The 26,567-nt window shown below is 40.6% G+C and overlaps 2 protein-coding genes across 3 annotated transcripts; one reads left to right on the top strand and one right to left on the bottom strand.

Annotated features, from left to right (window-relative positions):
- Positions 1–19: 19 nt before the first annotated feature.
- Positions 20–6,505, bottom strand: akap19 (A-kinase anchoring protein 19). 2 transcript variants are annotated; one of them, XM_086266205.1, is made up of 3 exons: positions 6,067–6,505; positions 5,049–5,254; positions 20–4,945 (listed from the first exon to the last, which is right to left on the bottom strand). In XM_086266205.1, the coding sequence occupies exon 3, from the start codon at positions 4,940–4,942 to the stop codon at positions 4,667–4,669; it is 276 nt and encodes a 91-aa protein (XP_086122331.1). In that variant the 5' UTR covers positions 4,943–4,945; positions 5,049–5,254; positions 6,067–6,505; the 3' UTR covers positions 20–4,666. The 2 variants fall into 2 exon arrangements, with proteins under 2 accessions (XP_086122331.1, XP_086122332.1); XM_086266206.1 differs by having other exon boundaries at positions 20–4,451; positions 4,640–5,254; positions 6,067–6,504.
- A 4,102-nt stretch (positions 6,506–10,607) lies between these two features.
- On the top strand, positions 10,608–14,231 carry mstnb (myostatin b). The gene is made up of 3 exons (XM_086266489.1): positions 10,608–11,085; positions 11,392–11,762; positions 12,519–14,231. The coding sequence occupies exons 1-3, from the start codon at positions 10,707–10,709 to the stop codon at positions 12,897–12,899; spliced, it is 1,131 nt and encodes a 376-aa protein (XP_086122615.1). The 5' UTR covers positions 10,608–10,706; the 3' UTR covers positions 12,900–14,231.
- Positions 14,232–26,567: the final 12,336 nt, after the last annotated feature.

The following is a 26,567-nucleotide window of genomic DNA, read 5'->3' on the forward strand; positions in this document are numbered from 1 at the left end:
AGAAACACTTCAATGACAGAAGGCATGAGTCTGATTTATTGGCATCAGTTTTACACACACTGTACAGTTTGCAAATCAAAGTCTTAGTGATGCACAAAGTCACTCATTTCAGGTTATTTCATGACAGCTTATTCATGATGCATGTGGTTTTAGTCATCGTTCCCCGTGCTGCTCGTGTTTCGCTAGACTTCTCTACCTATTTTTTATTCTGTGGGTCCCTCAGACTGCTGTAGAAAGCTGGTACATTAGAGAGATTGCACCAATGAGATCATACTGACCTCAGATTTACATGTCCAATGCTGAGCATTAACTAATCAGCTTGGCTGGTGTCAAGTCAGTGGCACATTTTTAAATCACGTTCAAATACTAATTTTAAACAAAACTTGAGAGACGGTGGACAAATTCAGGAATAATGAGAGAAAGACGGGAAAAAAAAGATTTTAAGTAAAGGAGGCGCAACATTATATTTTCATTTTCAGAAACTTGCAGAGCTGTTGGGTCTAGCATCTCATCTGTTTTGTAACAAATCAATGGAGTTCCTTTGTGTTGGGGACTGTGGAGTCCAGCAGGAGTCAAATACAAGAAAAAATTACATTTTAAAGCCACAAAATGCGATTATGTGCACCAATTTTGTATATTTTTGTGTGCACCATCAACACATCATAGCGCTTTTTCTACCTAGAAGCCAGGCTGCAAAGCACAGGGGACCCCTGACTTTTCATAGCATGTATTGTGTGCATACTTGGTTATATTTATTATGTAGTAGGAAATACTTAAAAAAAAAATCTTTATTTAAACAGGAAATTAAACATTATAGACAAATGCCCAAGAGGCAGAATTTATTTGTCTTTGAATGATTTTTGATGGTGGGAAAAACCAGAACTCGCAGATAAGATCCACAGAGAAGAGCCTGTAATTGTTTTCTGTTGATTGGAGGAATCCCTCTCTGTGCACCAAGAGCTTCTGGTTTACAAATCCGGTACTGATTGATCATCACTTATGTAGCAGGTTTATCAGAGAAACCCATGTCTTGTATTTTTTTCTGCTAAATTCAGTATAAATATGATAACAATGAGGGCATCCAGGTGTTTCTGGCTATGTCGATGCTGATTTAAAGGTAATTGGCAGTATTAGCTACCCCTGGACCCGGTGTGTTCAGCTATAAGTTCCCTCTTCTTGGGTGTCTCCTTCTTTTACTTTAAGACTGCTTACCCTATTGAAAAATACATTTACTTCATTACATTTACATAAGTTCCTTATGTTTTTAAGAAAAAAACATATCGTCTTGCTTATTCATCTCTCAAAATGGGAAAAAAGTCCCATCTATGGCCATTAAAGTGCTCCATACTGAACTAGTTGTTAATTAAAGATTAATATTTGTAATATTTGAACACTGAACAGCAGAAGGAGCTTCTTTAAACACAAAAAATTGCATCAAGAAAATGATAACGCTTCGCTCCAGCATTGATTTGAACTCAACGACAGGGCACTACAGCCCTTCAGACTCTGCATCTCAGAGAATCTGTCCTTAGTGTGAGTAAAGCCTGTCTGTGGGAACACCTGCTGGTGTCAGATAGCGTAAAATGAGTGACCTTTAAAACCATGAATCACTTTTCCCCAAAAGGAAGCATCACCTGGAAAACACAGATGTTTGGATGAAGACGGATATTCACGCTGGGTCTGAGATTTTCTTTTCTCAATTCTGTGAAAGGTGCAACTCGACGCTTTTCTTTTGTATGACCTGCAGACCCCACATTTATAAATGTGTAAACACGGGAAATGCAGTCAAACCTGACATCAATATTTCTGGCAGTATCTTTAAGAAACAGAATTGGAGGCAGAAATGAAAACTATGACTCAGCCTCCAGCATGAGAACTTTAAAGAAAATGTGCATCTTGACTTGCATTAACAGCTCAAACTCTGGCTATCAGGCCCTCCTCGTGTTTGTGTGTGTGTGTGTGTGTTTTTCTAAGCCAGCCTTTCATTCACAGAAAGCAGTTTTTTAGGAAAACAGTCAGATTAGCCTTTTCTCGTGTTTATCAGAAGCAAAACATCCGATTAGCACGACCTCTAATCTCCAGTTTGCTCATAACATGTTTGGAGGGAGATTAATCTGCCCACGCAGGAACATTATGATTAATGTGTTTGATTTTTGGAGTGTTTGGGTTACATAGCGCACCAATATGGTGCCGCTCATCATCACTGAACTCACAGAAACAATTCAACCTGTGAACTGTGGCTCAGAACTTTGTTTTTAAAGAGGCTGCTGCTCTTCTGTAAAGCTGGCACAGTTTGAAGCACCGAATAGCATCAGATAGCCCTCCCAGTGCAGTGTGGGTGTATTTGCTGCTTTTATTGGTCAGTTTTATGTCAGCACAGACTGGAGACGTGGAGAGAAGGCAAGCGGTGACCATACCCTGCCACTTACTTTTATGGCTTTATTAGCAGTTGGCTCCTGCTATTGTGGTTCATCCTTGCAGTTATTTTATTACTTCAATACTCAAAGCTGTTGTCTCTGCAAACAGCTGTGTGGCAGTTTAAGCGACAGCTCGCAGTAATGACTTCAGTTGAGGGTAAATTCCACCTGTCTGATGCAACAAACTGACCTGTCAGCATCCACCAAGCTGCCAGTGACCCATTTACAGTTTAGGGGTTGGTTCACATCCACTCCTTTGTATGTAATGTGTTTATCCAAATGGAATGGCTCATAACAATGGGTATGAAACTTAATTTGAAAAGTAAAAACCTCTAATTTCTGAAAATGTATTTGTTTGAAATTATCTTGGGACCTGTCGGATATTAAAGGGACATTTCACCCATAAATGTACATATGGGTGAGACCCCTCTGGCCTGTGATGCTATTCATCTGTTTTAGTGTGAGCTGTCAGCAGCAACATTTATTTCCTGAAATCATGATTCAGTCCTCAAAAGAAAAAATTATTAAGAAAAACAACCCGTGACAATTGACTGTATATAAAAGATGGACGAGGCTTACAGCTGTGAAAAATAAAGGTTATGTGGAAGTGAATTACAGAACTGGTTGTTTAAAGGTCCAAAGAAAAAAAGGTCAATTCATTTTATTTTTGCACCACCAAATCACAACAACAGTCGCTTCGAGCTGCTTTATATTGTAAGATAAAGACTAAAACATTACAAATAAAAGCCAACAATTAAACAACCCACACTTAGCGAGCACTTGGTGACAGTGGGAAGGACAAACTCCCTTTTTAAAAGGAACCGGCAGTTGATGTCTTTCTGGGTTCAGTCTCTAGTTTCAGGTCTTATTGAACACAGCTTGATATTCAGTTTGTACATTACAGTACCCATTAGAGTCTAACAGGAGACAGCTCATTGGCTAATGATGTATCAATCACAAAAGGTTTTTTTTTTTTTATATTTTTGAGTAACAAAGTCATGATTTCTGGAAACAGACATTAGATGGGAGGGTTTAAAAAAGCATTTCTATATATTCCTCTATATGTAAGAAAAAGCAGACAGAATTGACCAAATTTGGCATCTCACACAAAAACAAACAATGATAGACACCACTATGGCCAGAGGAGTTCAGGAGTGAGCCTTTAAAGCTGGCTCATTGTCATTAAGGACTTGGGCGGTTTAAACCTTATTCCAGATGCACTGGCGCTCTTGTTAGAGATAAAAGGTTAAATTTCATGGCTTTGTGCTTTTTCTTCTTTAGGGCAGGTAGCAATATTTCTCAGGTATACACTGACACGATGTGGACAACCCCCCCAAAAAACAATCGAACAAAAAAAGAAACTAGGCCCTAAAACATTTCCCCCAAACTGCTGCTAGTTTTTTTATTCACTCCTCTTTCTGTTGATGAGTCAAATGTTTCTTGAAAGTGTGTCAATCCTCCTCGTGCCCTGGTTTCTTTGCGCTGGCCGCCTATACGATCCAAGTCCTGTCAAAGTTCCCAAACTGCACGACTTGTGTGCAGAGAATATCCTGGAGGGCAGGAAGCGCATCATTTGTACCCTGGATTTCCTGGACTCGTTTTGAGGACATGTTTGGAAGGAGGGCTGCAGCCAAGCCTGTCTAATTGCAGAGCTGGAGGATAATGCTCCTCGTGGATCTCCAGGGAGGCCATTAGGAGCCCACAGAGCCTTTTGTCAGACCGGAAGGAGTCACACAGCTGGGTGTGTTTCTGACCTGCTGATACCAGTTTTCAAGTGAGAGCCTTCACCAAATGAAGGGATCTATAAATAAGATCCTCCGTAAGAGGAGAGAATCTTGGCCCCAGGACAACATTAGTGGACGGGGTAGACTTTCACTGGCAAGGAGGAACATTGTGATTCCGGGCATATCTGATAGGATTTCTTATGAGGGCAGCCACGAAGAGCCAGCACCTACTGCGAGGCAGAGAGGGGACAAATAAGGACCGAGGAAGATGATATCTAGCTGAAGACGGTGTGCGTCAGTGAGGCTCCAGCTAAGAAACCAATAATCACAGAAACATAGATCAGAGCACTCTGGTCACTTTGGAGGAGGTTTTTTAGTCTCAGTCCATGTAAATCAAATCCAAAAGTAGCTCAATTACTAATGCCTCATTCATACTCCTCCTCACAAGTAGGTGGAGTGACTCTGAATGATGGTCAGAGCAACTCGTCCCAGCCTCACCTTTCCACTGCGACACACCTCCCCCCGTCATGGCACGTCACATTCAATGTAGGGGATGTCGCTGTAGCGGCGGTCTACCTCCACCCACTGCTGCACGGCCCGGGCCACGATCTCCTCTGATAGCTTCTGGGCGTACTCCAGCAGCACCGGGTTGACCTGAGGGGAGCTCTCTGGTGAACCCATCTCTGAATGAACTAAGTAGGCTTTCTCACCCCTTGTCCCTTTGCTCTTTCCCTCCACCTTCTCCGTGGAGTTTGCATTTTGGGCCACCGAGTCGCTCCTCTTGGATTTGACGCACCCCATACTCTGGAGGATGTAGCATTGATTCAGTTTAGGGTGGGGGGTGTAGGATGGCAGTGAGGAGCCAGAGTTTTTGGTTAGATTTCCAACACCAACATTTCTTTTTTACCTCTGGAGGGGAGCTGTGTTCCTGCTGCAGTCACTGTCATCCACTCCCACTCGTAGCCATGTCTCTGAGCACAACAGGTGCGATGGTCGGGGTGGTGTTACACAGCTGCGGGTGGGGTTTTAGTGGGTTGACCGGCTAGGAGGCCCATCCCTGTGTGGGTCTGACAGTCCGGCAGCTTTCTTGACCAGATCTCACACCTTCCTTGGCTGCAGATAGAGAAGAGACAGAGACAGGATTGTTTAAAGTGATTTATTTTCCACTAGAGTAAAAACAGTCTAAAAATACCAGATGGTGGGGAGCGAGGGGAGGATTGTGGACGAATTTCACAGTGGCTGTGACCCTGGGCTCCAGGGGCTGGTTCGAGGTCAGGGCCTTGAAGTTGGCTCACCTCTGCAGGGTCACTTTTAACCACGCTCCACTCTTCTGCACATCTACTGTGTTACTCATCCACCCTCCTCCTCCTCTTCCTCCTCTACTAACTCGTGTTTTATGACTCAATCCCCCTCGCCCTATTTTGTATAGCATGACACAGGCACGTCTGTCTCTGGCCTGAGTGCCCTGATGCTGTTTTGTTGTAAGCCCGTGTCTCCCATCTGTTCCACTAAGCGAGCCTTGCAGCCTGATTCGCAGTGACAGCTCCTCTATTATTTTTTTTCTAGGACTGGAGGCCTCAGTGCACAGCAAACATGTGCTTCATTCAGAAAGCTGCATGTAGTCTGCACAACACGCAGCACATGAATGATTCATGCAGAGCCGGGGAGTCTCCCTGTGAGTACAACAACATTTGGAGGTTCGGGCAGACATCAACACAGGAAATCCGCATCCACAGCTGATGTTATGTTAATGAGCTTAAATGGCTACAAACAGTTGCCTTAGTATGAAAAACTGAGAGCACCCGTTAGATGTCTGACAGACACATGGGATTTGGATTAAACGTGATTTGAACAGCACAGTGTTGCAGCTTTATCTCTACAAACATGAACATGACTGTGTAGTGGCCCAAAGAAGCTGTACATACTTCTAGAAGAGAGTCTCAGATTTCTCTCCATTCCACTTTAAAACGAAATAATCCAGCGACAGAAGAAGGAGCAATAACCCCAAGGTCGTTCATATAAACAGTAATCCATACATCATGTTGTGTCTCTGCGCTTCGCCCCCTTCTGCTTTCCAAACAGCATCCGACGGATCTGAACTTGAACCTTATTGGCTGTAATGTAAAGAGATCAAAATATCTCCACAAGTTCGTGGCGCTGCTCGCCGGTTATTTGTGATGAAGCGCTCCGTGCCAGATTTCCAAATAATCTCCGAGCCTGGAGGGTGCGGGCTCTGCAGACTGTTTCCCCTGATGCCTTCGCGTCGGTCAGTCAACGCAGAGTGCAGCTCCGGGAGAGAAAATCACAAGCCTGGACTGAGCTGAGCACAGCGACGCTTGACGGAGGTTACCGAGCTGCAGCGGGGCTCCAGAGGAGAGAGAACCCAGACGATCCGCACCCACACGGGGCGAGCCTGCCATCTGCCGGCCAAACAAGTGACGAAACGATATGGAGGTTCATTTGTGCAGAATAAACGTGGGGCCCTAACAAAAATCACAAAAACCCAAATGAGGGACAAACTGACTTCTATTTTAATTTAAACTGCTTAAAACCCCAAATGAACACTTTTTATTCAGAGTACAGCACCAAGTCAGTTAAACTTCTGGGATACTGATCCTTGGGGCGCCACCAGGGTGGGTCCAGGGAGGGGGCACTGGCCACCTTCCAAAATTTGCTGGCCCTCCCAGAGGCCCTCCCTGGTAAGGCTGTCCTATGTTGGTAGTAATTCTAATAAACGTGAGCACAAAAAGCGGCAGACAAACTACAATGAGTTGAAACTTTAACTTACTATTTATTCCTGCTTAAAACTGATTATTATGGATTTCAGTTAACAGGTGATCTAGACGGGCATCAAAAAGACAACCCCTAAACAGGAATGGTTTCACAAGTGGAGGAAACTGACGTTTTCCCCTCCTCGTCTTTTTTGACTGTTTCCCATTTGGCTAGGATCAGTGTCACTACTGGTAGCATGAGCTGATACCTAGACTCTGCAGAGGTTGCGCAGGTAGCCCAACTCCTTCAGGATGGCACATCAATACGTCCGTATAATCTTAAGAGCATGGATGACTCTAAGGAGAGCTGGATAGAGCCGTAACAGGCCCCTAACCAATCAGCTGAACTGGTATCTGCTCCTTTAGGCATAGAAGATCAGGATGAGCAAAACAGAGATACAGAATGACGTCCAGCTGGCCACTGGTGTGAATGTCTCTGACAAAACAATCAGAAGCAGATTTCATGAAGCCGTGGAGAAGACTATGTTGTCGGTGACATCGTTCAGCATGGCCGATGTGTTCTGGTGATGGGTCAGTGATAGTCTTGGGAGGCATATTCATAGAGGAACGCATAGACATCTACAGGCTAAGCACCAGCATCCTGACTGCTGCTGGGTATCAGGATTAAATCCTTGGACCCATTGTCAGACCCTACACTGGTACACTGGGTCCTGGGTTCCTCCTTGTGCATGACAATGTCCGACCTCATGTGGTGAGAGTATGCAGGCAGTTCCTGGACAATGATAGCATTGACTGGTGCCCACACTAACCTGACCTAAATCCAATAGGACACCTCTGGGACATTATGTTTTGGGACCTTCAGACGGTCCCATGTTGCACCTCAGATTGTTCAGGAGCTCAGTAATGTCCTGGTCCAGATCTGGGAGGAGATCACATCCACAGACACCATCCACCCTTTCTCATGCCCCTGTGTTGTCATATTTTTTTCACTTTGATTTTTGGGGTGTCTTTGAATTCAGCTGTCTGTGGGTTGATAATTTTCATCACCACCAAACAATGCGATGTAACCTATTACCCAGTCCATATCCATGCAGATATCCAGCATTATTTTTCCTGCATTGAAATCTCTTGTGTGTATAATGAGATGTGAACGTTTTCTTACTTAAAGCTCCATGGTGTAGGGGTGAATAGATTAACCTTACACATAAAATATCTCTGATTCAATTACAGGAGGAGACACAAACTCAGCCTCAGAAGATCACAAGCTAAAACATGTGCCAAATGTCTCATGTGGCTCCATCTGCTGGCGGGTGAATCTATACCTTTTCATGTATCAGATGACCACTATACTGTGGAAATAATTAATTAACGTATCCGTCCTCTTGTCTCTTTCTGAAATGCTTTTCTCGTAAGACTCAAAAATAACTGACAATAATATTTGCAAATAAATAAATAAATAAATCTAAGACTCACCTTCCATCAGTTGCACCAGGTTATTGGAAATCTCTATTTCTTTTTATTTGAGGGAGTTTTTAATCATACTCCACTTTGTGGGCACACACAATTCTCCACCTTGGGAGAAGTGTGGACACCAAATGATGTTGACATGTTAACCTGCAAGAGACCCATGATGGCAGTCTAAAACCTGATTTTAGTTTTAGTTTGTCTTATAGTGTTGACTTTGGTCACAATGCTCAATACTGTCTAGACACGAAGGAACATGAGAACAAAGGACCAAAAAGCTCTGTACTCCCACATAAAGACAGGCTGCCTTAATAATTTATTGTACACATAAATAGATTAAAACTGCAATAAAACTATTGTTAGATTTACAAAAAAGATGTTGGCTTTATTCATAGCTCTGATTTCTTGACTGGCATGTGGATACACCCCCTATAGGCTGTTGAGAAAATAAACTAACCACTTTATTAGGTATCCCTTGCTAGTACTGTATTGGACCCTCTTGTTGAATCAATTCTTTGTGACATAGATTCGATAAGTTGCTGTAACTTTCCTCAGTTCACGTTGAGATGATAGCATCACACAGCTGCTGCACATCCATGATGTGAATGTCCTCTTCGACCACAAACAAAAATGTTCTGTTGGATTGAAATCTGGTGACTGTGGAGGCCATCTGAGTATAGTCAACTCATTGTCATGTTTACGAAACCAATTTGAGATAATCTGAGCTTTGACACACGGTGGTCAGAAAGGGATTGACATCAGCAATCCCCTATTTGGGTAGGCTGTGGTGTGTAAACGATGTACAGTTTGCATTAAGTGGTCCAAAATGTACCAAGAAAACACCCCAACACCATCAGCCTGAAGCACTGATGCAAGACAGGCTAGATCCAAACTTTCATCGTATAAAAGCCAAAATCTGACCCTGCCATGTGAATCTAAAAGTAGAAATTGAGACATTTTTCCAGTCTTCTATTATCCTCTGCTGATGAGCCTGTGTGAGTTGTTGTCAAAGATTCCTGTGTTAGCTGACAGGAGTAGCACACAGTGCAGGTTTGTTCTGCATACCTTGGTTGCTATGAGAAGTATATGCATTACTGTTACTATTCTATCAGCTTTAGGTTGTCCAGCCATTCTCCTTTGACCTCTGACATCAGCAGGCATTTTGACCCAGAGAAGTGTTGCTCACTGGATATTTTTTTCCCCCTGGGCCATTCTCTAATGGCTAAGTATATTTATCCGAAGCAGTGCCACACAGAACAACTACACAGAACAACTTTAGATGTTACAGAATTTAAAGTACATGCAGTGCATAAAAATTAAAGACATACATTTTCAAATAGCCTTGACACCAGCAATTTATGTTTCTGATGTTAGTGTTAGTAACTGGCCACACGATGGCGCTCTTCTCTCGGGTCGTTCAACCAACTTTGACTATTTTGAAAAGTCCTTGGCCAAGTATTTTCTACATTTTAGTTTATTCTCTTTGGCCCTGATGCCATTACCCAATGCTCTTTTGAGAAATAATATAGTTCCAGATTTTCATGGAAGAGGATTTATTCGATTTTGACAGAAAGCCTGACCTCAACAAAGCAGATGATTTAAGTGCCACTCGATAACTCATGTAGATCTCATGCATATATCTTTCTACGTAGCACTTTTAATTCTTATTCTTACTTTTATTTTTTCATGTCTATTTAAGCGCAATTTATGACAGTATGTTTGCACTGAAGCACCGCAGCAATTTCCTAATGTTGTAAACCTGCTCAACATTTGGCAATAAAACCCATTCTAATTCTGATTCTGATAACATTACAACTGTCATTTTTCTTCAGGTGGTAAATTCATTTAGAAATTAACATTTTAATCCAGAATCAGCCGAAAATCCAAAACGCTGCCCTTTCTCAAGGACGCAGAAAGAGATGCGAGCAAAGATATGACTGACTATTGGATATTCTTTAGAGAGGATACGCATTGTAAAGTTTAAGAAAATGAAGAATGCAGCTTCTATCTTTATTCAAGACTTGCATTAAATTATTTGTTTTTGGGTGATATAAAACATTGTCTGAGTGAGATTATCCCGTCCAGCACATGCCCACAGCCACCGTTCCTTTATGGGTTGATAGCGAAAGAAAATTTTTCTGTCAGTCGGTTAAAATTCATTGTTGCCTGTCCAGCCAATCATAGATTTTGACGACACAAAAGAGGCTAAAGTTGGAGTATAAAAAGGTGCGCGCTAATAAACTATGATGCCTATCAGTGTGGGACATTAATCCAACCCCAGTTCAGTCGCGCATCAGCTCCGACACAGTGCAAAGGATTTTTTTTTAAACAAAGCGTATTTTTAAACCAGACTTCACACCTAAGAGACAATGCATCTGTCTCAGATCGTGCTGTATCTGAGCTTGCTGATTGCTTTGGGTCCAGTAGTTCTGAGTGACCAAGAGGCGCACCAGCAGCCTTCCGTCAGCACCCCAGTAGACACGGATCAATGCGCTACCTGCGAGGTCCGGCAGCATATTAAAACCATGCGATTAAACGCGATAAAGTCTCAGATTCTGAGCAAGCTGCGAATGAAGGAAGCTCCCAACATTAGCAGAGAGATCGTGAAGCAGCTCCTGCCCAAAGCGCCGCCGCTGCAGCAGCTTCTGGATCAGTACGACGTGCTGGGAGATGACAACAGGGAAGAAGTCCTGGAGGACGACGACGAGCACGCAACCACAGAGACAATTGTGATGGTGGCAACTGAACGTAAGTGTGAATTTTCTTTATTTTTTGTGTCACTGCGTAAGCGCACTCGAACGTCTCCAAAATAATTTTTTACGCACGTGGTAGAACGCACAGGAGAGTTTATTTTTAGAGAGCAGTCATTTTTTTCCCACCAAGGTTTTGTGTTAAATTGTTGATGCAAAAGATTCAAAACACTTTATGAGACATGGTGTTTGGGCAGAGAGTGCGCCGAGTGATTACGCATGAGTTTTACGCAATCATGCGCAAACGCGCCACTTTATTTCTCAGCGATCATGGAATTAATTTTCTTTTCCCATGTCTCCGCAGCTGATTCCGCCGTCCTGGTGGACGGGCAACCAAAGTGCTGCTTTTTCTCAATTACGCAGAAGTTTCAAGCCAGTCGTGTAGTTCGAGCGCAGCTTTGGGTGCATCTGCGTCCCTCAGAAGAAGTGACCACCGTGTTCCTGCAAATCTCCCGGCTTATGCCGGTCACAGACGGGAACAGACACATACGAATCCGCTCCTTGAAGATCGACGTGAATGCCGGGGCCAGCTCTTGGCAAAGTATAGACGTCAAGCAAGTGTTGACTGTGTGGCTGCGGCAGCCGGAGACCAACTGGGGCATCGAGATCAACGCTTTCGATTCGAGGGGAAATGACTTAGCTGTGACCTCCGCAGAGCCGGGAGAGGAGGGTCTGGTGAGCTCAACTTTTACTTGAAATTTAACAGGGAGCTTGTGGTTAGGTTTTCACTTTGAAACGATGAACAATAGATGGAGCTTGGTCTCATATGTCTAGAGCAATAGGCTATCTGTCGCTACTGTCACAATCGGTGCATATCTAGCCATTTCTAAAGCGCCTAGGTTCAGAAAACTGTTAATGCGTCTCTGTACAGAGGGTGAGACTTTAACTTCCAGTGTGCAGAGAGGCTTTGCAGGCTCAGCAGGCGTTTAAACATTCCTGCATTTCACTGCTGGAAGAAGGAATCAGGATATAAAAGACTTTTGAAAGCTGTTAATCAACACAGACTCCATGTAGGCGCACACCTGCATTTGGACAAGCGCCCGGTCCACAATAACCTCAAATCTTATTGCTTGATTACATAAAAGTTCACCTGCTCCACATTCCTTTAAGTATTCAGTGTGGCTGTGCAAATCAGAGTAATTGCTGGCACATACACACACAGAGCTACTATCAATGACAAACATACATCACAGAGCTCTAATAATGGCACCCGGCACTGGGGCAATTAGAATAACTAGACAGCTGTGGCTAACCAACCATCAGATGATTTAATTTCTGCATAACTCAAAGTTTCATAATATTATCGTGCCATGTTTGAAAACTGACAGCCGCAGGGCAGCGGATTAAAAGATGAAAAGCTGAATGCTGTCACCCGCCTCCACCTGCAAACCTGTTATTATCAGATTGTTCACACACACTCTCTTGTTTCAGCAACCGTTCATGGAGGTGAAGATTTCAGAGGGCCCCAGGCGTGCCCGGAGAGACTCGGGCCTGGACTGCGATGAGAACTCTCCAGAGTCCCGGTGCTGTCGCTACCCACTCACTGTGGACTTCGAGGACTTTGGCTGGGACTGGATTATTGCACCAAAACGCTACAAGGCCAACTATTGCTCTGGGGAGTGTGAGTACATGCACTTACAGAAGTACCCACACACCCACCTGGTGAACAAAGCCAACCCCAGAGGGACTGCAGGTCCCTGCTGTACCCCAACAAAGATGTCGCCAATCAACATGCTCTACTTTAACCGCAAAGAGCAAATCATCTATGGCAAGATCCCCGACATGGTGGTGGACCGTTGTGGATGCTCCTGAGTTGGGATGGAGAGAGAAAGGGGGCGGGGGCGAAGGGGCCGAGGCGCCGTCCAGCATCCTACTTTAAGACTGTTTGATACCACCAATCCACCAGTTCCAGTGCTTTCCTGCAGAACACGGTGCAATAGAATCAGAGTAGAAGCCACAAACAGCCCGACCTTCCTGCAGGGCAACGCTTTCATAGTTCTCACTTTTCTTTCCTCCAGTGAAATCTTAGCCATAGAGGCTTGAAGCCAGGTGGATGCAAGAATGCAAACACACACACACACACACACACACACACACACACACACACACACACACACACACACACACACACACGCACACACACATGCACACACACAAATATAACACATGCTGGACCTTGAAGTGAATGTAGCCAGAAATGATCACAGTTTTCCAAAACAGTGTTATTATTCTTTGTTTTTTAAATGATCTGTGCTCTGTCCATTTATAACAACATGCCGTCCGTTTATACACCACTCCACTTGTAGCTGATATACAAGCTATCACACTTGATGCTCTGTGTTTGTGATAATCATTTTTTTAGTTTTGTTTTCAGAGTGAAACCAGGAATCCTCAAGGACTTTTTGAAAGGGCTCGGAAAAAAACACAGCTGGAGACTCTTTAGGGTGATATTTCACACTGGTAGAACATGTTTTAGTACCCCTAAGTGTCCCCAAGAGTCAATGAAAAGTTAAACTACACAAAAGACTAACTAATCTGGAGATTAATCTCTCTTTTATTGCTCAAAGTTTCCCCCATAATGATGTGGTGGTTAATCTCTCTTCAGAGCCTATGGATACAAACATGTTCCACCAGTCTGAAGTACCACTTTAGGTCTTGTCAGGTCCTCACTTATTCTGTCATACATACATGCAACAATATATCCAACTGAGAGATCATTCTCCCTCAGTCGCAATTGTCAGTATCCAACCAAACAGCCCAACCTGCCCGATACACTTGAATTATTCTGATTGTAAATTCACATGACTGGACAGAAGGACTTGAACTGAAGGCACGATGAATGCAGCCTCCAAATGAAAGTGTGTTTAAGACAGAAAACGATGTGAATGTCGAAATCATGTTTAGACTCTGTCTTACAAACACAGTTTGCACTATGGCACACCAATAGAAAGAATTGGTTGCTACAAAAAAAGTTGTAAAAACTGATTTTGATATGTTTGCTAATTTGTATTGTATTCATATGGCATTTGTTTCCAGTAGGAGTTGCCTTTCTGAACCATTGTTGGTAAATATGTAAAACTGCAACCTAGCAAGATAAATGTTGTAATGCAGCAACTCTATATACTTGTTTTAACAAATAAAATTTCTAGCTTGTTTGAAGAGTTCTGTTTCTTTGATTAGCTGACATCTCGACGAAGCTCATTTTCAGTCAAACCTCGATAGAATTTGTTATTAGAGCTGCTTCAGAGAAAGCTTTGCGGTCACGTTTCAGTATCACAACCTCAATATCGCAGTCCCCCTCCTGTCACACTCCAGCAGCTGAGAATCTTTATGTCTTCAGCACATGGTGCAAGCTGATACAGCCAGTGCGTGACTGTGTGTGTGTGTGTGTGCAAAAAACAAATTCCAGCACTCGTCCTCCCTCCATCTACCGGACTACACCTGCACAATCCCGTCACCGCCCGTTTTTCTTATGCACGGCTCAGCCCAATTTCCCTGACTCTGCTTTTTTTTCCCCATGAAGGGATGTTGAAAGTGTTGTAGTCTAATGAGAGGATGTGAACTCTGGTGCGCTCTGACAGCATGACCTATTCTACTGACAGCCTCATTGAGGCCTGACTTCCGCCCGGTAGAGGGCGAATTGAGCGCCACCCGTGAGAGCCACTTCCTTTCCTGCTGAGAGCTGGAAAACTGCCATGAAGATCAGCCACAGCGCAGAGCCGAGCCTGGGCAGAGTGGATCCACAGAGCGTCTTTGCTCTCTAAGGGGGAGATTACAGATTCTGAATTCCTGTGGCCAGTGGAAAGATCTGTACTTCCAATATTTATATATTATTGCTAATTTAACCGTTCGTGGGCAGAACCATTTAAAAAAAAGTGTACCATTTACCAGTTTAACTATCCTCCTACACTACTGCTCTTTACATGTAAGACATGGGCACAAGAATTTTATAACTTTCCAAAAGTTAAACTTCACAATATTATACAGATACCAAAATTTATTTTGCAATTCTTCTTAAATTATGATCTAATTTAAGTATCCAAAATTCTTACAGATACGTGCAACAGAACACATTATGCTGTAATTATTTTTAGATTAATGACTACATTTGGAGTTCTTTAAATGAAAGGAAATACAATTAATACAGTGAGTTTGTTTTAGGCAGTGAATACTTTAGCGGAACAGACAGATTACTGTTATGAGTGTGTTTTGCATTTCTGAGTATCCTAACATCCTCCTCAACCATTTTACAGGGATTTTTGAATCTATAGAGTCATACGGTCCAGGCTAAATAAAGGTTAAACACTATAAATAAACCTTGGTATTTTCAGAGACAAGCTCAGATATGTTATTACTGAAATATAGAAGTGCACAAATCAGATTCACTGTATCAGTATTTTCTAGGCAATTGTTTACCAAATGCTGGGACACAATAAAGTCTGAAAATGATGGTGAAATAAAGATTTATGAAGCAGGGTCAATTGAATGATCTACAGAAAGTAGAAAAAAGAATGGTCCATAAAAACTGTTGCAAAAACTACCAGACACGGTTGTAGCTAGTCTGGAGCCTGAATACAGCTTTTTGGATAAGTTAGCTAATGCTGACATGGAGTCATGCAAAAAAAGATCTAGAAACCAAGCATTGCTTCTTAAAGAAACCTGAGCTGCTTCTAAAGGTGTGAATACAGGTGTGTCTTGACATTAATGGGATATGCTTTGGTGTGGCTTGGGCACAGAAATATTTGAAAAGCAGAATATGAGTATCCTAATCTCCCGTTTTTTCATTATAAACTACACATTACTATTATAGGCACACTATAGATATTGTATGGGCATTATAGAGCTCCTCAAACTCCCCCTACTACATTATAAGCATAAGTTAGTATTTTAAGTGCAGGCTGTAATACCTCGCTTAAATGGCATTTTAGAAGTTAACATACAATCTTGTTTTCTTTGAAGACATTGTTCCCTGTTCCTGTTGCCCTGTTTACTTTTAACATTAGTTTTTCAAGATGTTTTGTCCATTATTAGTGTAACTGAATAAAAAAAAAACATAAAATTAAAGAAATGATCTATTTTATATATTAGTTATCTGTTCAGTATTTAATTAAATCACAAGAAGTTCATAAATAAAGATTCCCTAGCTATCTCAAAATTAAGAAAAAATCCTGGGTGAAATATAAAATCTTAATGATAGCCATTTTAGAAGTTATTAAATTAAAAACTCAAAAAAAATATTATAAATAGGTATAAATAATGTTTCATTGTCTTTTATGATTTTACAGTTGTAAAACTGCTCAGGTTGTGGGTTTGGGCACATAAAACTTAGTAACATCCTGCAGCCACATGAGCTGCTCTGATTCAGTAATGACTGCCTATCTTTTTCATTCATAAGCTGCTTGTTTCGGGCAGACAGCAGCTGCTCTTCCACAGTGTTCACTGCAGTGTGTTGTTTGTGAACAGGAGCTGGGAAACATTTCCACTGAGCATCATTACATCTGTCAGGAGTCCGACCCTGGAGGACCGTATCCGCCAGCAACATTCCACCTCTGACAGGTGAGGAAGTGAGAGTGAGAACGGGAAGAAGGATGTTCAGGGGTGAAAGAGTAGTCCAAGGCAGCTGGAGACCCCGTTATTGGATAGGATTCCTGTTGCGTAAATTTAATAGAAATTGAATGGATTAAACATACTCTTTGTTAAGTGTGCATTCACAAATAGCCATTAATAACATATCATAAGGTTGCTTGATGATTTTTTAGTAATTATATGAAAATGCGTACTTAAGGGAATCAAGTAATGATTATGGAAATCAAATAGATTTACCAAAACTAGAGGTGATTGAATTTAAATTTTTTGTTTTAAATTTATTCTTTTTTTTCTTTTTTTTTTTTACTCTTTTCAGTTTAGCTTTTCATTGGTTAAAATGGTTTCAGTTGAGTTTTTATTAGTTTCTATGTTAGTGTTTGTTTTTCTGATATGAAGTTAACAACATTACAACAACACAATAAACCTAAACCCTAGGTACGTCATGTAGACAGTCTCAATAAACATATTCAGCAGAACATCTTCAGGCTGGTTTGTTGACAAACTAACAAAGACTAAAGATAAAGACATTTCTTATGTATTCCATATGCTTTTTTACTTACTTTTATTTATTTCTATAGACGAGTAAAAAGTAATTTTTCCACAGATTTAAATTTTACTTAAATGCCATAAACATGGCCACAAATCCAGATCTTTTTCTCTCTCTCTTTAACTCTACAGGGAACTGGCTGCAGAGTAGTCTTTGCTTTATGTTTTGGAATATTTATATATTGCTATTATATTTATATAATAGTTTTGGTAGGCTACTAAAACCATAAAAATATACATTTAAAGGACTAAAATGAAACATCAGCAAAACACAAATCTTGTGTTAACATTTATAACTGGAACTGTAGACTAAGAATTTACAGCTCCAATCGTGCCTTTATGTTACTGTAATAAAGCCTAATTGCACTTGGAGTGAAATACTTCTGCCCGCATCTTCAGAATGACGTTACACGCTTATATTTAGCATGTTGAAAATCTAGTTGGGTTGTGTATGTAGGAAGATAGCTAGGTAGGATGGGTAGATAGGGTGGGTTGGTAGGTCTGGACCAAAGTGACAAAAATAATTATAATACAAAATAGCACAAGACCAATATCCATGCCTGTATTTAAAAAAAAAGAGAGAGATAAAAATGTGGCTCTAAGAGTGTGCAGCCATGCTATTTGGGTTTTGCTTTAATATTTATATTTTTGTGTACTTGAAATAATAATCTGTGTCTTGACTTGAAAGCACTTTGGCTCAATTCCTGTTGTTTTTCAAGTGTGCTTTAAAAAAAAAAGGGACTTCTTGCTGATGTTGATGTTGTAGTGGGTATAGTACAATACTGTACTTGAACATGAGTAGCAATATGGTAATGAAATGAAAGAACTAAGTATGACTGAAAGTTATTACAAGTCACACTCTGGAGATCATTAATGTCTGTACCAAATTTTGGACCTCAAGGTTGCAGTAGGGAAAAGACAAGGGATTACTAAAGTCATCAAGACATCCCATCTAGGGAACATGAATGTCTTTAGAGACTTCTGAACCAATCCACAAAGGGGATATTGAGCTGGGTAACGTGGAAAAGTGAAGTGAAAGTCAAGAGATCAAAATAATCTGTATCTTATCCTCTATAGTAAGTCTGTAGCACATTTGATATACATTTGCTAAAGATTTTATAGTTGGTGAAACATTTTTTTCTGAATCAAATGGGCGAGACATTCGGCTGGCCAACAACTGGCAGCAAAAAATGACTTAAAAAGAGGCTCAAAAGGTTCAAAAGGAAAAACTCCAAAATCTGAAGAGCTTGCCAACGTTATTAGAATTTATCTGCAGATAAAACATAGAAATCTGTGCCAAATTCAATCACAATCAATCCAGTTGGAGGACAGATATTTCATTTGGAGTTATAAATGTCCTCCTTATGGTCAGGGGATCAACAGAGTAATAATGATACATTCTCTAGACACCATTTATGATTTACTATTACTATTTTTACTGTGCATTTATACACATTATAACATTGGGAATTTACTGTATGCCTTTTCATTGCCTATCAATAAACATATTTTTGTAAGCAAGCTACAAAGGGACACATATCCATTTAAGGTAATAAGATAAGAACAGAAAATTTGTTTTAACTACAGTAATTAGAGTTTATATATTGTTTGTATCGACTAATTGTTGATAATCAGTTTAACATAGTTGATGGATGGTTTACAATATTCACAGTTTTCAGACTGCAACGTTTCTTTTCCTCCTACACCTCCTTCAACAAGCCCTCAAGATTCCCCAAACATCTGGACAAATTAAAACGATGCCCTGGGGCTTGCCAGGTGCATCCCAAAACATCTGGAGCCTTTAACAGATGTGCAAAGCATACCATCTGGAGAAGTGTTTCAGCAGTTAGATAGCTCAGTGGTAAAGGTCTTCCTGCACAAGCAGCAAGGTTCAAGGATGGCAAGAGGCCACAAAGTTGGATAAAACCATTAAATACCATTCTAAACAATGTTTATAGCAATAATGTATTTTCCTAGTGCAGAAAAAAGAAAACTGACACCTATTTCAAGCTGATATGTGGACCTGTAAGGCTCCGTCTGAAAACACTGGTACATGTGTGGGAGTACGATAAGTACGCATTTTAAAAGTTTAGTTATGTACCATTGTACCGTTATCAATGTATGAATAGGCTTTAACTCAGCTCCAAAAGATTAACAATGCACCTATAAGATGTTTGAAGACCAGCAATAAACTAACAGTGAACTTGTTAACTACCAGTCAATGGGCTTTAAAACATGGCTAGTGCTACATGCTAAAAAAGCGCGATGATCCAAAGACAAAAAGGAACACAGCAATCAAAAAGCTTTGAAAAATTATGCAAAATGAAGCTTGCGCCAGTATCCAGCAGGTTGTGACAATTATGCACACTTCTTTCAGGGCAGAGTGGGGTTGGGGATGCTCTTTAATTAGCAATGTATTTTTAAATGAAAAATGCCTGATTCCTAATAATATTACCCAAAAGAAAGCTAGTTTTATCGAGTGAAGCCTGTCTGGACTAATGAGTATGACATCCATGCAAAACTGTAGCCAACATCAGCAATGCACTAGTTTCATTAAGAACGCGCTGACTGTCTTTTATTTTAAATTAAAATGACCCTGAGATGTCTTTATTGTGGCTAATTTAGCAAGCTTCATTGATAATATTGACAAATTGCTAGCTAACTTGCATATTTGATCTGGCATAAAATCTACCTTTCTGACACAGCACTATTTATCAGGGCCTGGGAATGGCAGTAGCAGTACACTGACTTATGATTGCAAAGTTTTGGTTTGTGAAATCCTATTTCAAAGTCTCAAGATCAGTGCTTTTACCATTGGCATCTTTTCAAACTAGATGAGTAAGTAACAAGTAAGTGTTAGATCTACTTGATAAATCTTACATTTACTGGTTAACAATTTGTGAATAGAAATTGCTTGAGAGTTTTCTGCCGTATTGGATGTGATACAACCATTGGTGACGAGGGGAGAAATACATGTTCCCTCCCTGACTGGTTGGCAAGTGGGTGCAGGAGGCTGCTGGTTGCTGCTAGATGAAATTGGCTGCAAAGAGGATGTGGCACCAAAAACCTCTTAGTAATTGTTAGGGTTATTACCAGATTGCTGCAATTGCCACAGTTTGCATAAAAGTTCCAGAATGGCTTGCAAACATTTGCTAAATAACCCCTGGGCAAGTGAAACTTTAAAAAGTGCAAGGCAAACTACAAGCAGCTGGTTTGTGTCCTACTCTTGACAGTTTCACAACCAGTTTGTGAGCAGTTCCCAAATATCTGCAGGCAAACACTCACCATCTACAATGACCAGTTTCACCTAGTGACAGATGGTTGCTAAGTGGTTACCAACCAGTCTCTAAGGTTCTCTAACTGGGGCCTAATGGACGATATTTAGCCTATTTGGTGTTGTTAGGTTCGTCACATACAAGTTCAAGCTTTCTTGTCATCATGGTGCAGTCACAGTGCAACAACCATGATATAAATTACAATATTACAATATATACAATATTGCAAACTAACAGAGCAGGACAGTCCATTTTGGCCTAATTTAAGAAACCTCCAAATTACCCATTTGTCACAAAATTAAAAGAAGAGGTCAATTTATAAGTGAAACTGGCGTCTGTTAAGTAACTCTCCTTTATAGGAAAATTTTAAACCTTAGTCCATGAAAATACATTGATTAGTGGTTATGATAAACACCCCTCAAAATCCAAATGACTTCTGACTTAAACAATGTGCCCCTGGGAAGACACTTCATCTTACGAGGGCATGATGTTTAAAATCGAGGTTGTAATCACTTAAACAACCAGGAGAAGATGATCATATCAGGCAAGATTGACAGGTTGTTTATTAAAATGTCTCTCGGGCCCCCAGAAAGCAATGAAAAGCAATAAAATCAGCCAGTCTGGGACATGATAAGGGCCAGATGGCCAGCTACTGAATGCTACCTGTCTTCACCTCTATAGTGATTTATCCTTCCCGTCTGCGCTCTGCTTGCTATTTCACTTAGCAATGAGGAATCACTACTCCAACCCCAAAACTGACAGTCACCTCTGGGAAGCTATCGCTTGATTAATGACTTTGTAAGGCTGCTGGAAGCTTGGAGCGAGGACAAATTTGGTGTTCACTCCAGATATGTTTACAAAATTCCTCAATGTCAGTGTTTGTTTGTGAGGAGGGGTTAGGTGACGAGCAAAAAATGTGACCCCAAGTTCCAAGGCAGCTGAGCATTGCCTCTCCTGGGACAGAGAGCTGACAGTGATGAAGGGTAGATGTTCCTCTAAGGAGACAACGGGAGGGAGGATTATGGAAACCTCCTGTCTCCCAATGATATGCCTGTGCTCTTAACAGAGACGGATGTAGAATAGTATCAGGTATGTGTCAAAGAGGGCTGGATTGGTTTTGACATCTCAGAAATAACATTTATGGTACATTTTTACAGATTAATGCACACAATTAATTTTACAAGAGGATTGGTTGAGTGACATTCATGCAGCAAGCAGGAATTTCCAGAATAGGCCTCGGTGGATAGATCCAAGAGACTGTCTGAGCATGGGCTTGACATTTATTGATATGGAAAAAAACATTAGGTTTCGAAAGTTTATGGCAAATTTATTTGAAACATAAGCAGTGTTTATTTATAGGTTTGTTTCTTTCAAAGCTAAAAACATCATATGACTAAAAGGGACCTACTTAAAGCAGTTATTCCTTCGAAAAAATAGATATTTCTTGAGCTAGACAGCAGTAGCATTTTCTTTTATTACCTAAAACATATTCCTCCAATTAGCACATCTTGGGATATAACCTCTTGCTACTGGAATTGATGACAAGTAATAAAAAATTACAAACACCAGACTTGATGGCCCCATCGAAGATGCCCTTGACCCATGAAATTGATTTTCGTGTGACTGTAAATTCTCCAATGGTTGGGAACCTGTGGCTTTTTAATGGCCATTGCATTAGTGTGTGTGCCTGAAGCCCATAAAAACAACTGAGTAGCCGTTCAGTGGTTAGCAGAAAAGTGCAGAGTCACAGCAAGGCACCAGCACCAATTACCAGCCAAGAAACAAAGTAGATGCAGCAAAGTAGTCCCATATGGACCGGTGGTATGTTAACAGCTTTGATAAATGTTTTCTGAGTGGTGCTGATAATAAGAAGATTTTGATTCTGGTGGTAGATTAAAGACTTCTTTGGGGGCCTGACTAAGAGTATTTAATGTCTTTAAAGTTCTGTGCACTCAGAGTAGACTAATGATATACAATTAAAATTATAATTACCATGTACTATCTCAGTAGGTTGTTTTCAGTACAATTTATTTATTGGAAGATTTACACAAAAACTACCTTAGCTTATTTTCATGAAAGTTGGTGAAAAAGTGAAGCAGGGATAAAACAAAAACCCATTGAATTGCCTGCACCATTAATACTGTAACTCCAGCAATGAGTTGAATTTGGAGGGACATTTGTCCATGTAACTTCTTAATCACCTTCCTGAGTTTCAACAGACAAGAAAGCCTGGGATCTAGCAGAGTTAAAAGCACCTTAACACGTCAGCTCTGTCATCTTGGTTTTCCATCTTGTTGGTTTTTGGGCAGAAAAGACATTTTTTCCCCAGTCTTGTCATAGATCGATACCAGGCTTCAGAAGCGTAATCATGCAGACTTTTGCTTTATGAGGGTATTTATCCATCAAAAGCAATTAAAACCAGCAGGAGGGATGGTCAAATCAAAATCAAACTTGGTACATTTCAAGGAATGTGTAAAATAACATCTGGCATGTGATCGAGGCTGAGTATGACGAAAAAATACACATTTTTACATCATTTTAATAGCTTTAATAGTGTCTTGAGTGAATGCAGCATGGATGAAGAAGCATTAGCTTAACTCCCTTTTCTGTAACTGAGAAATGCCCATTGAACTGTCATGCCCCAGTGGCATCTATGGATCTGAGGCTCTCTGCCTATTTCTCTGGAAATATTCATGTTTCAGTAGATCTTAGGACTTACCTTAAATGCAGATGTCAGAAAATGATCGGCAGTTGCACAAATTTCATATAAGATGCAAGAATTGCAACTTTGATGTCATTTCCATGTGGCTAGAAGCCATGACAATTTATCTGAAAAGCCTTTTGTCTCAGTCCCCAAGGTTGATCACTCTGAAGACTGAAGAAGCAGTGGCTAAAGTGCCTTAAGGAGGACGGCATGTTAATGTTCTGTCAAAGGATGGATTTGTTCATCCCAGGTGGAGACAGATCCTGTCATTACGCGGAAAGAAGTTGTTCTTCTCTGTTCTTCTTGCAGGGTAGATATAAAATACCAATACATAGGTAATAACAATACATACACAGGTAGTCATAGAGTCGCATTTACCGGCACACAAGAAAATTCGTTAATAACCATTTAAAAGATTAAAAGAAGTGGGACTGCAGGTATATATATATACAAGTATATAGTATACATCATGCCCACCTAAAGCCATAATTTTACTGGCTACTAAGTTTCTTGTTTCTTCTTGGTGGGTCGTCAGCTATGGTGGTAGTTTTATTTAAAACTGTTAAATTAACTGATTACTACATTTGAATGTGACAACATTATCTTTATGTCCTTTATGTATGTGGCTCAATAAAAATGTTGTCTTTTTTATAAAGTTAGCTTCATATTTCTAAACAGAAACAGGTGGTGCTATTACCCAGAACTGAGAACAGCTTTCTGTGTGACCACTACTCATAAAAGTTCCAAAAATAGGGTGGGAAAGGGGGTTAAATATAGTTCATGTCATTTTATTTTGGATCTGATGACTCTGTTAAAGTCTATGGTTACCTCTGGGTTGCAAGAGTGGGGTACAGTTGCCCTCGTTGCTGAATAGGACCTAAAAAGCAGTAGCTGTGCACATTAGGGCAGTAACAGGAGAGGAGAAAACTATCTACATAGCGCCTTATGTGAAATTAATAAGTGGGACATACTGCGGGCAATTCAAAACTGCTCTTTTTGTTCTCGTTCTTCATGTCAGCACAATGACCAGAAAATGCCTCATTTTGATTCCAAAAAAAGTCAAAAAGAGTGCAACAGGTGGTTTAAAAGACAGCTGGCAAAATGAACCACTGCTGACCTTTTAAACATTGTGGTCACATGGTCAAAAGATGATGATCAGTTAATCCACCCCAATTACTCTGATATGCCCCCTAGATGCCAAAGACAGCGTGTACACAGCAGATTCTGCCGCTGCGCGAATTTCTGGACACAAGCAACTGTGGAGTGACTGTCCAGCAGTGGGAGTTTCAAACAAGCATCCATGTGGGAGTGAGGGACAACGAGTGGAGGGTGGAAGGGGTGAAAGGCGGGGCACGAGTTTTTACTGGCATTTATCCCTTCCCCAGAGGCACTTTGCAGTGTGCTGGCCCTGCAGCAATGCTGAAGCCATCTGTGGGTTCTCTCAGCGGAGGCCACGTAAAACAAGACGTGTGCTGTGGTTTGACCTTTCACAGTCCTAACTATAATATTATCATAAGTTGACTGATCAGATTGCACTTTTCCCTGTGGTTGGTTTCAGTGTCCATATGCCAAAACCTTTGAGTGAAAGTCTATATGTGGTACATGGTCAGACCTGCTGAAGTACGACCAATTATCATTATGTCAGGTTGAGAAAATGATTAACACATGAATAACTATAAACAATATACTTTTAGATTTTGACTCCCATCATTTCTCTCCTTTCTGGCACACTTTAATTTCCCCATGCTAAACGTTAAGCAAGGCATAATATGCTAATGTCTTTAGGAAGTGGCACCACTACACGTTAGCACAGTGTGAAGGATTTGCTAAACTTTGTGGTTGAAATTACAGTGCAAATCTCTGAAGCATTTAATGCAGCCAGGGATAATATACAACTATCTGTCAATACTAAAGGCTGAGCGGCCAGCACTAATTGAAGAAAAAGAATTATGGGTAGTAGCTGGCACAGTACACCTCTCTGCAGTGCCAATGCCCATTCCAATGGTGCCACAATGAGGCTTAGGGAGAGTAAGATACTGTGGCTTTTGGACAGAAATCAAGTTAGGAGATCAGATGTCACTCTACAGTTTGAAGGCTGCTGTTTAGATAATGCATAATCTGTGAGGAATTGGCCAAATAAACCAAAATGTCAGAGAAAGGGTTGTCTTCCTTTAAGCATATCAGCATTATTGCTACTACATTCCTTTTTCACTTGTTAGTCTCTTGACCGTGCAGCAAAGACTGGCTCACTTTTATTTAAGTGGACTTAATCTGTTCATTTCCACCTAACTACCTTATAGTTGGATTCTAGTAGAGTAGCTTTGCATGATTTAAAGTTCACAATAATGCACATTTATCCTATACTGGATCAGAGTGGAGTCTCTTTGACTGAAAACAGCATTATAGTCAAAGGTACCCTTTTATGCAAGCTTTCTTCTGAATTCCTACTCGTCATAAATAGAAGTTTTCAACAGCAGGTGATTGGAGCTTCTGTGTTAATAGTAGCACAGATCTATCTACTTATCTGCCCGTCTGCCTGCTTGAAATGTGTCTATTTATTGGTACTATTTGGTACAATCAATCTATTTATCTGGTACTATTCATCTATCCATTTATTTATCTAGTACTACCCATCTATTTGGTTCTATCGATATATATCTATTTATCTGGTATTATCCATCAATTCTTTTGGTACTGCCTGTCTGTCTGGCACAAACAATCTGTACATCAGATACCATATGTATCGATCTATCTATTCATCTATCCATCCATCCATAGATATATCCGATACTTTCTATCTGGTACTATTCATCTAGCTATCATCTATCTATCGTGTACTATCCATGTATCCATCCATCCATCACCCACTTTATACTATTCACAAATATAATGCTATCTATCTTTTAACTATTCATCCATCTCTCAATTTTTCAGGCACTATGTATTTTTTTGTATCTATCAGTCACCAATTTGTTTAGTTCCATCCATCAAATTTATAATATATAAGTAACACATGATAGTTCCTCTTTGCAAAGACATTACATTAATATACTTTATAAGCTTCTTAAGTGGTTTGTTTTTAAATTCTCATCTCAGTGGAAACACCCCTAGACAAAAATCACGTCCGATCATAATAGTGCAAAAACCAAGCAGTTAGCATTAGTCTAGCTAGCTGCCTGTTACCAACTTGATGCACACCAAGCTGATTATTCATGGCAATGATCAACTTCTTTAATTTGATTCCTAATTGTGCAAGCAACAACTTTTCTCTGTCAGGATATTTTCATAACAGTGTTTGACTAGCTTTTGGATGTGCTGAACCATTTAAATAAGTGTGATTTCATTTGCTTCAAAGTTGATTTACTTTTT

Source organism: Aulonocara sp. 'chitande type north' Nkhata Bay, linkage group LG16 (genome assembly GCF_057382095.1).
Source record: "Aulonocara sp. 'chitande type north' Nkhata Bay isolate Kocher_YH1m ecotype deep benthic linkage group LG16, A_spYH_male_GT1.1, whole genome shotgun sequence".
Classification (NCBI taxonomy): Eukaryota; Metazoa; Chordata; class Actinopteri; order Cichliformes; family Cichlidae; genus Aulonocara; species Aulonocara sp. 'chitande type north' Nkhata Bay.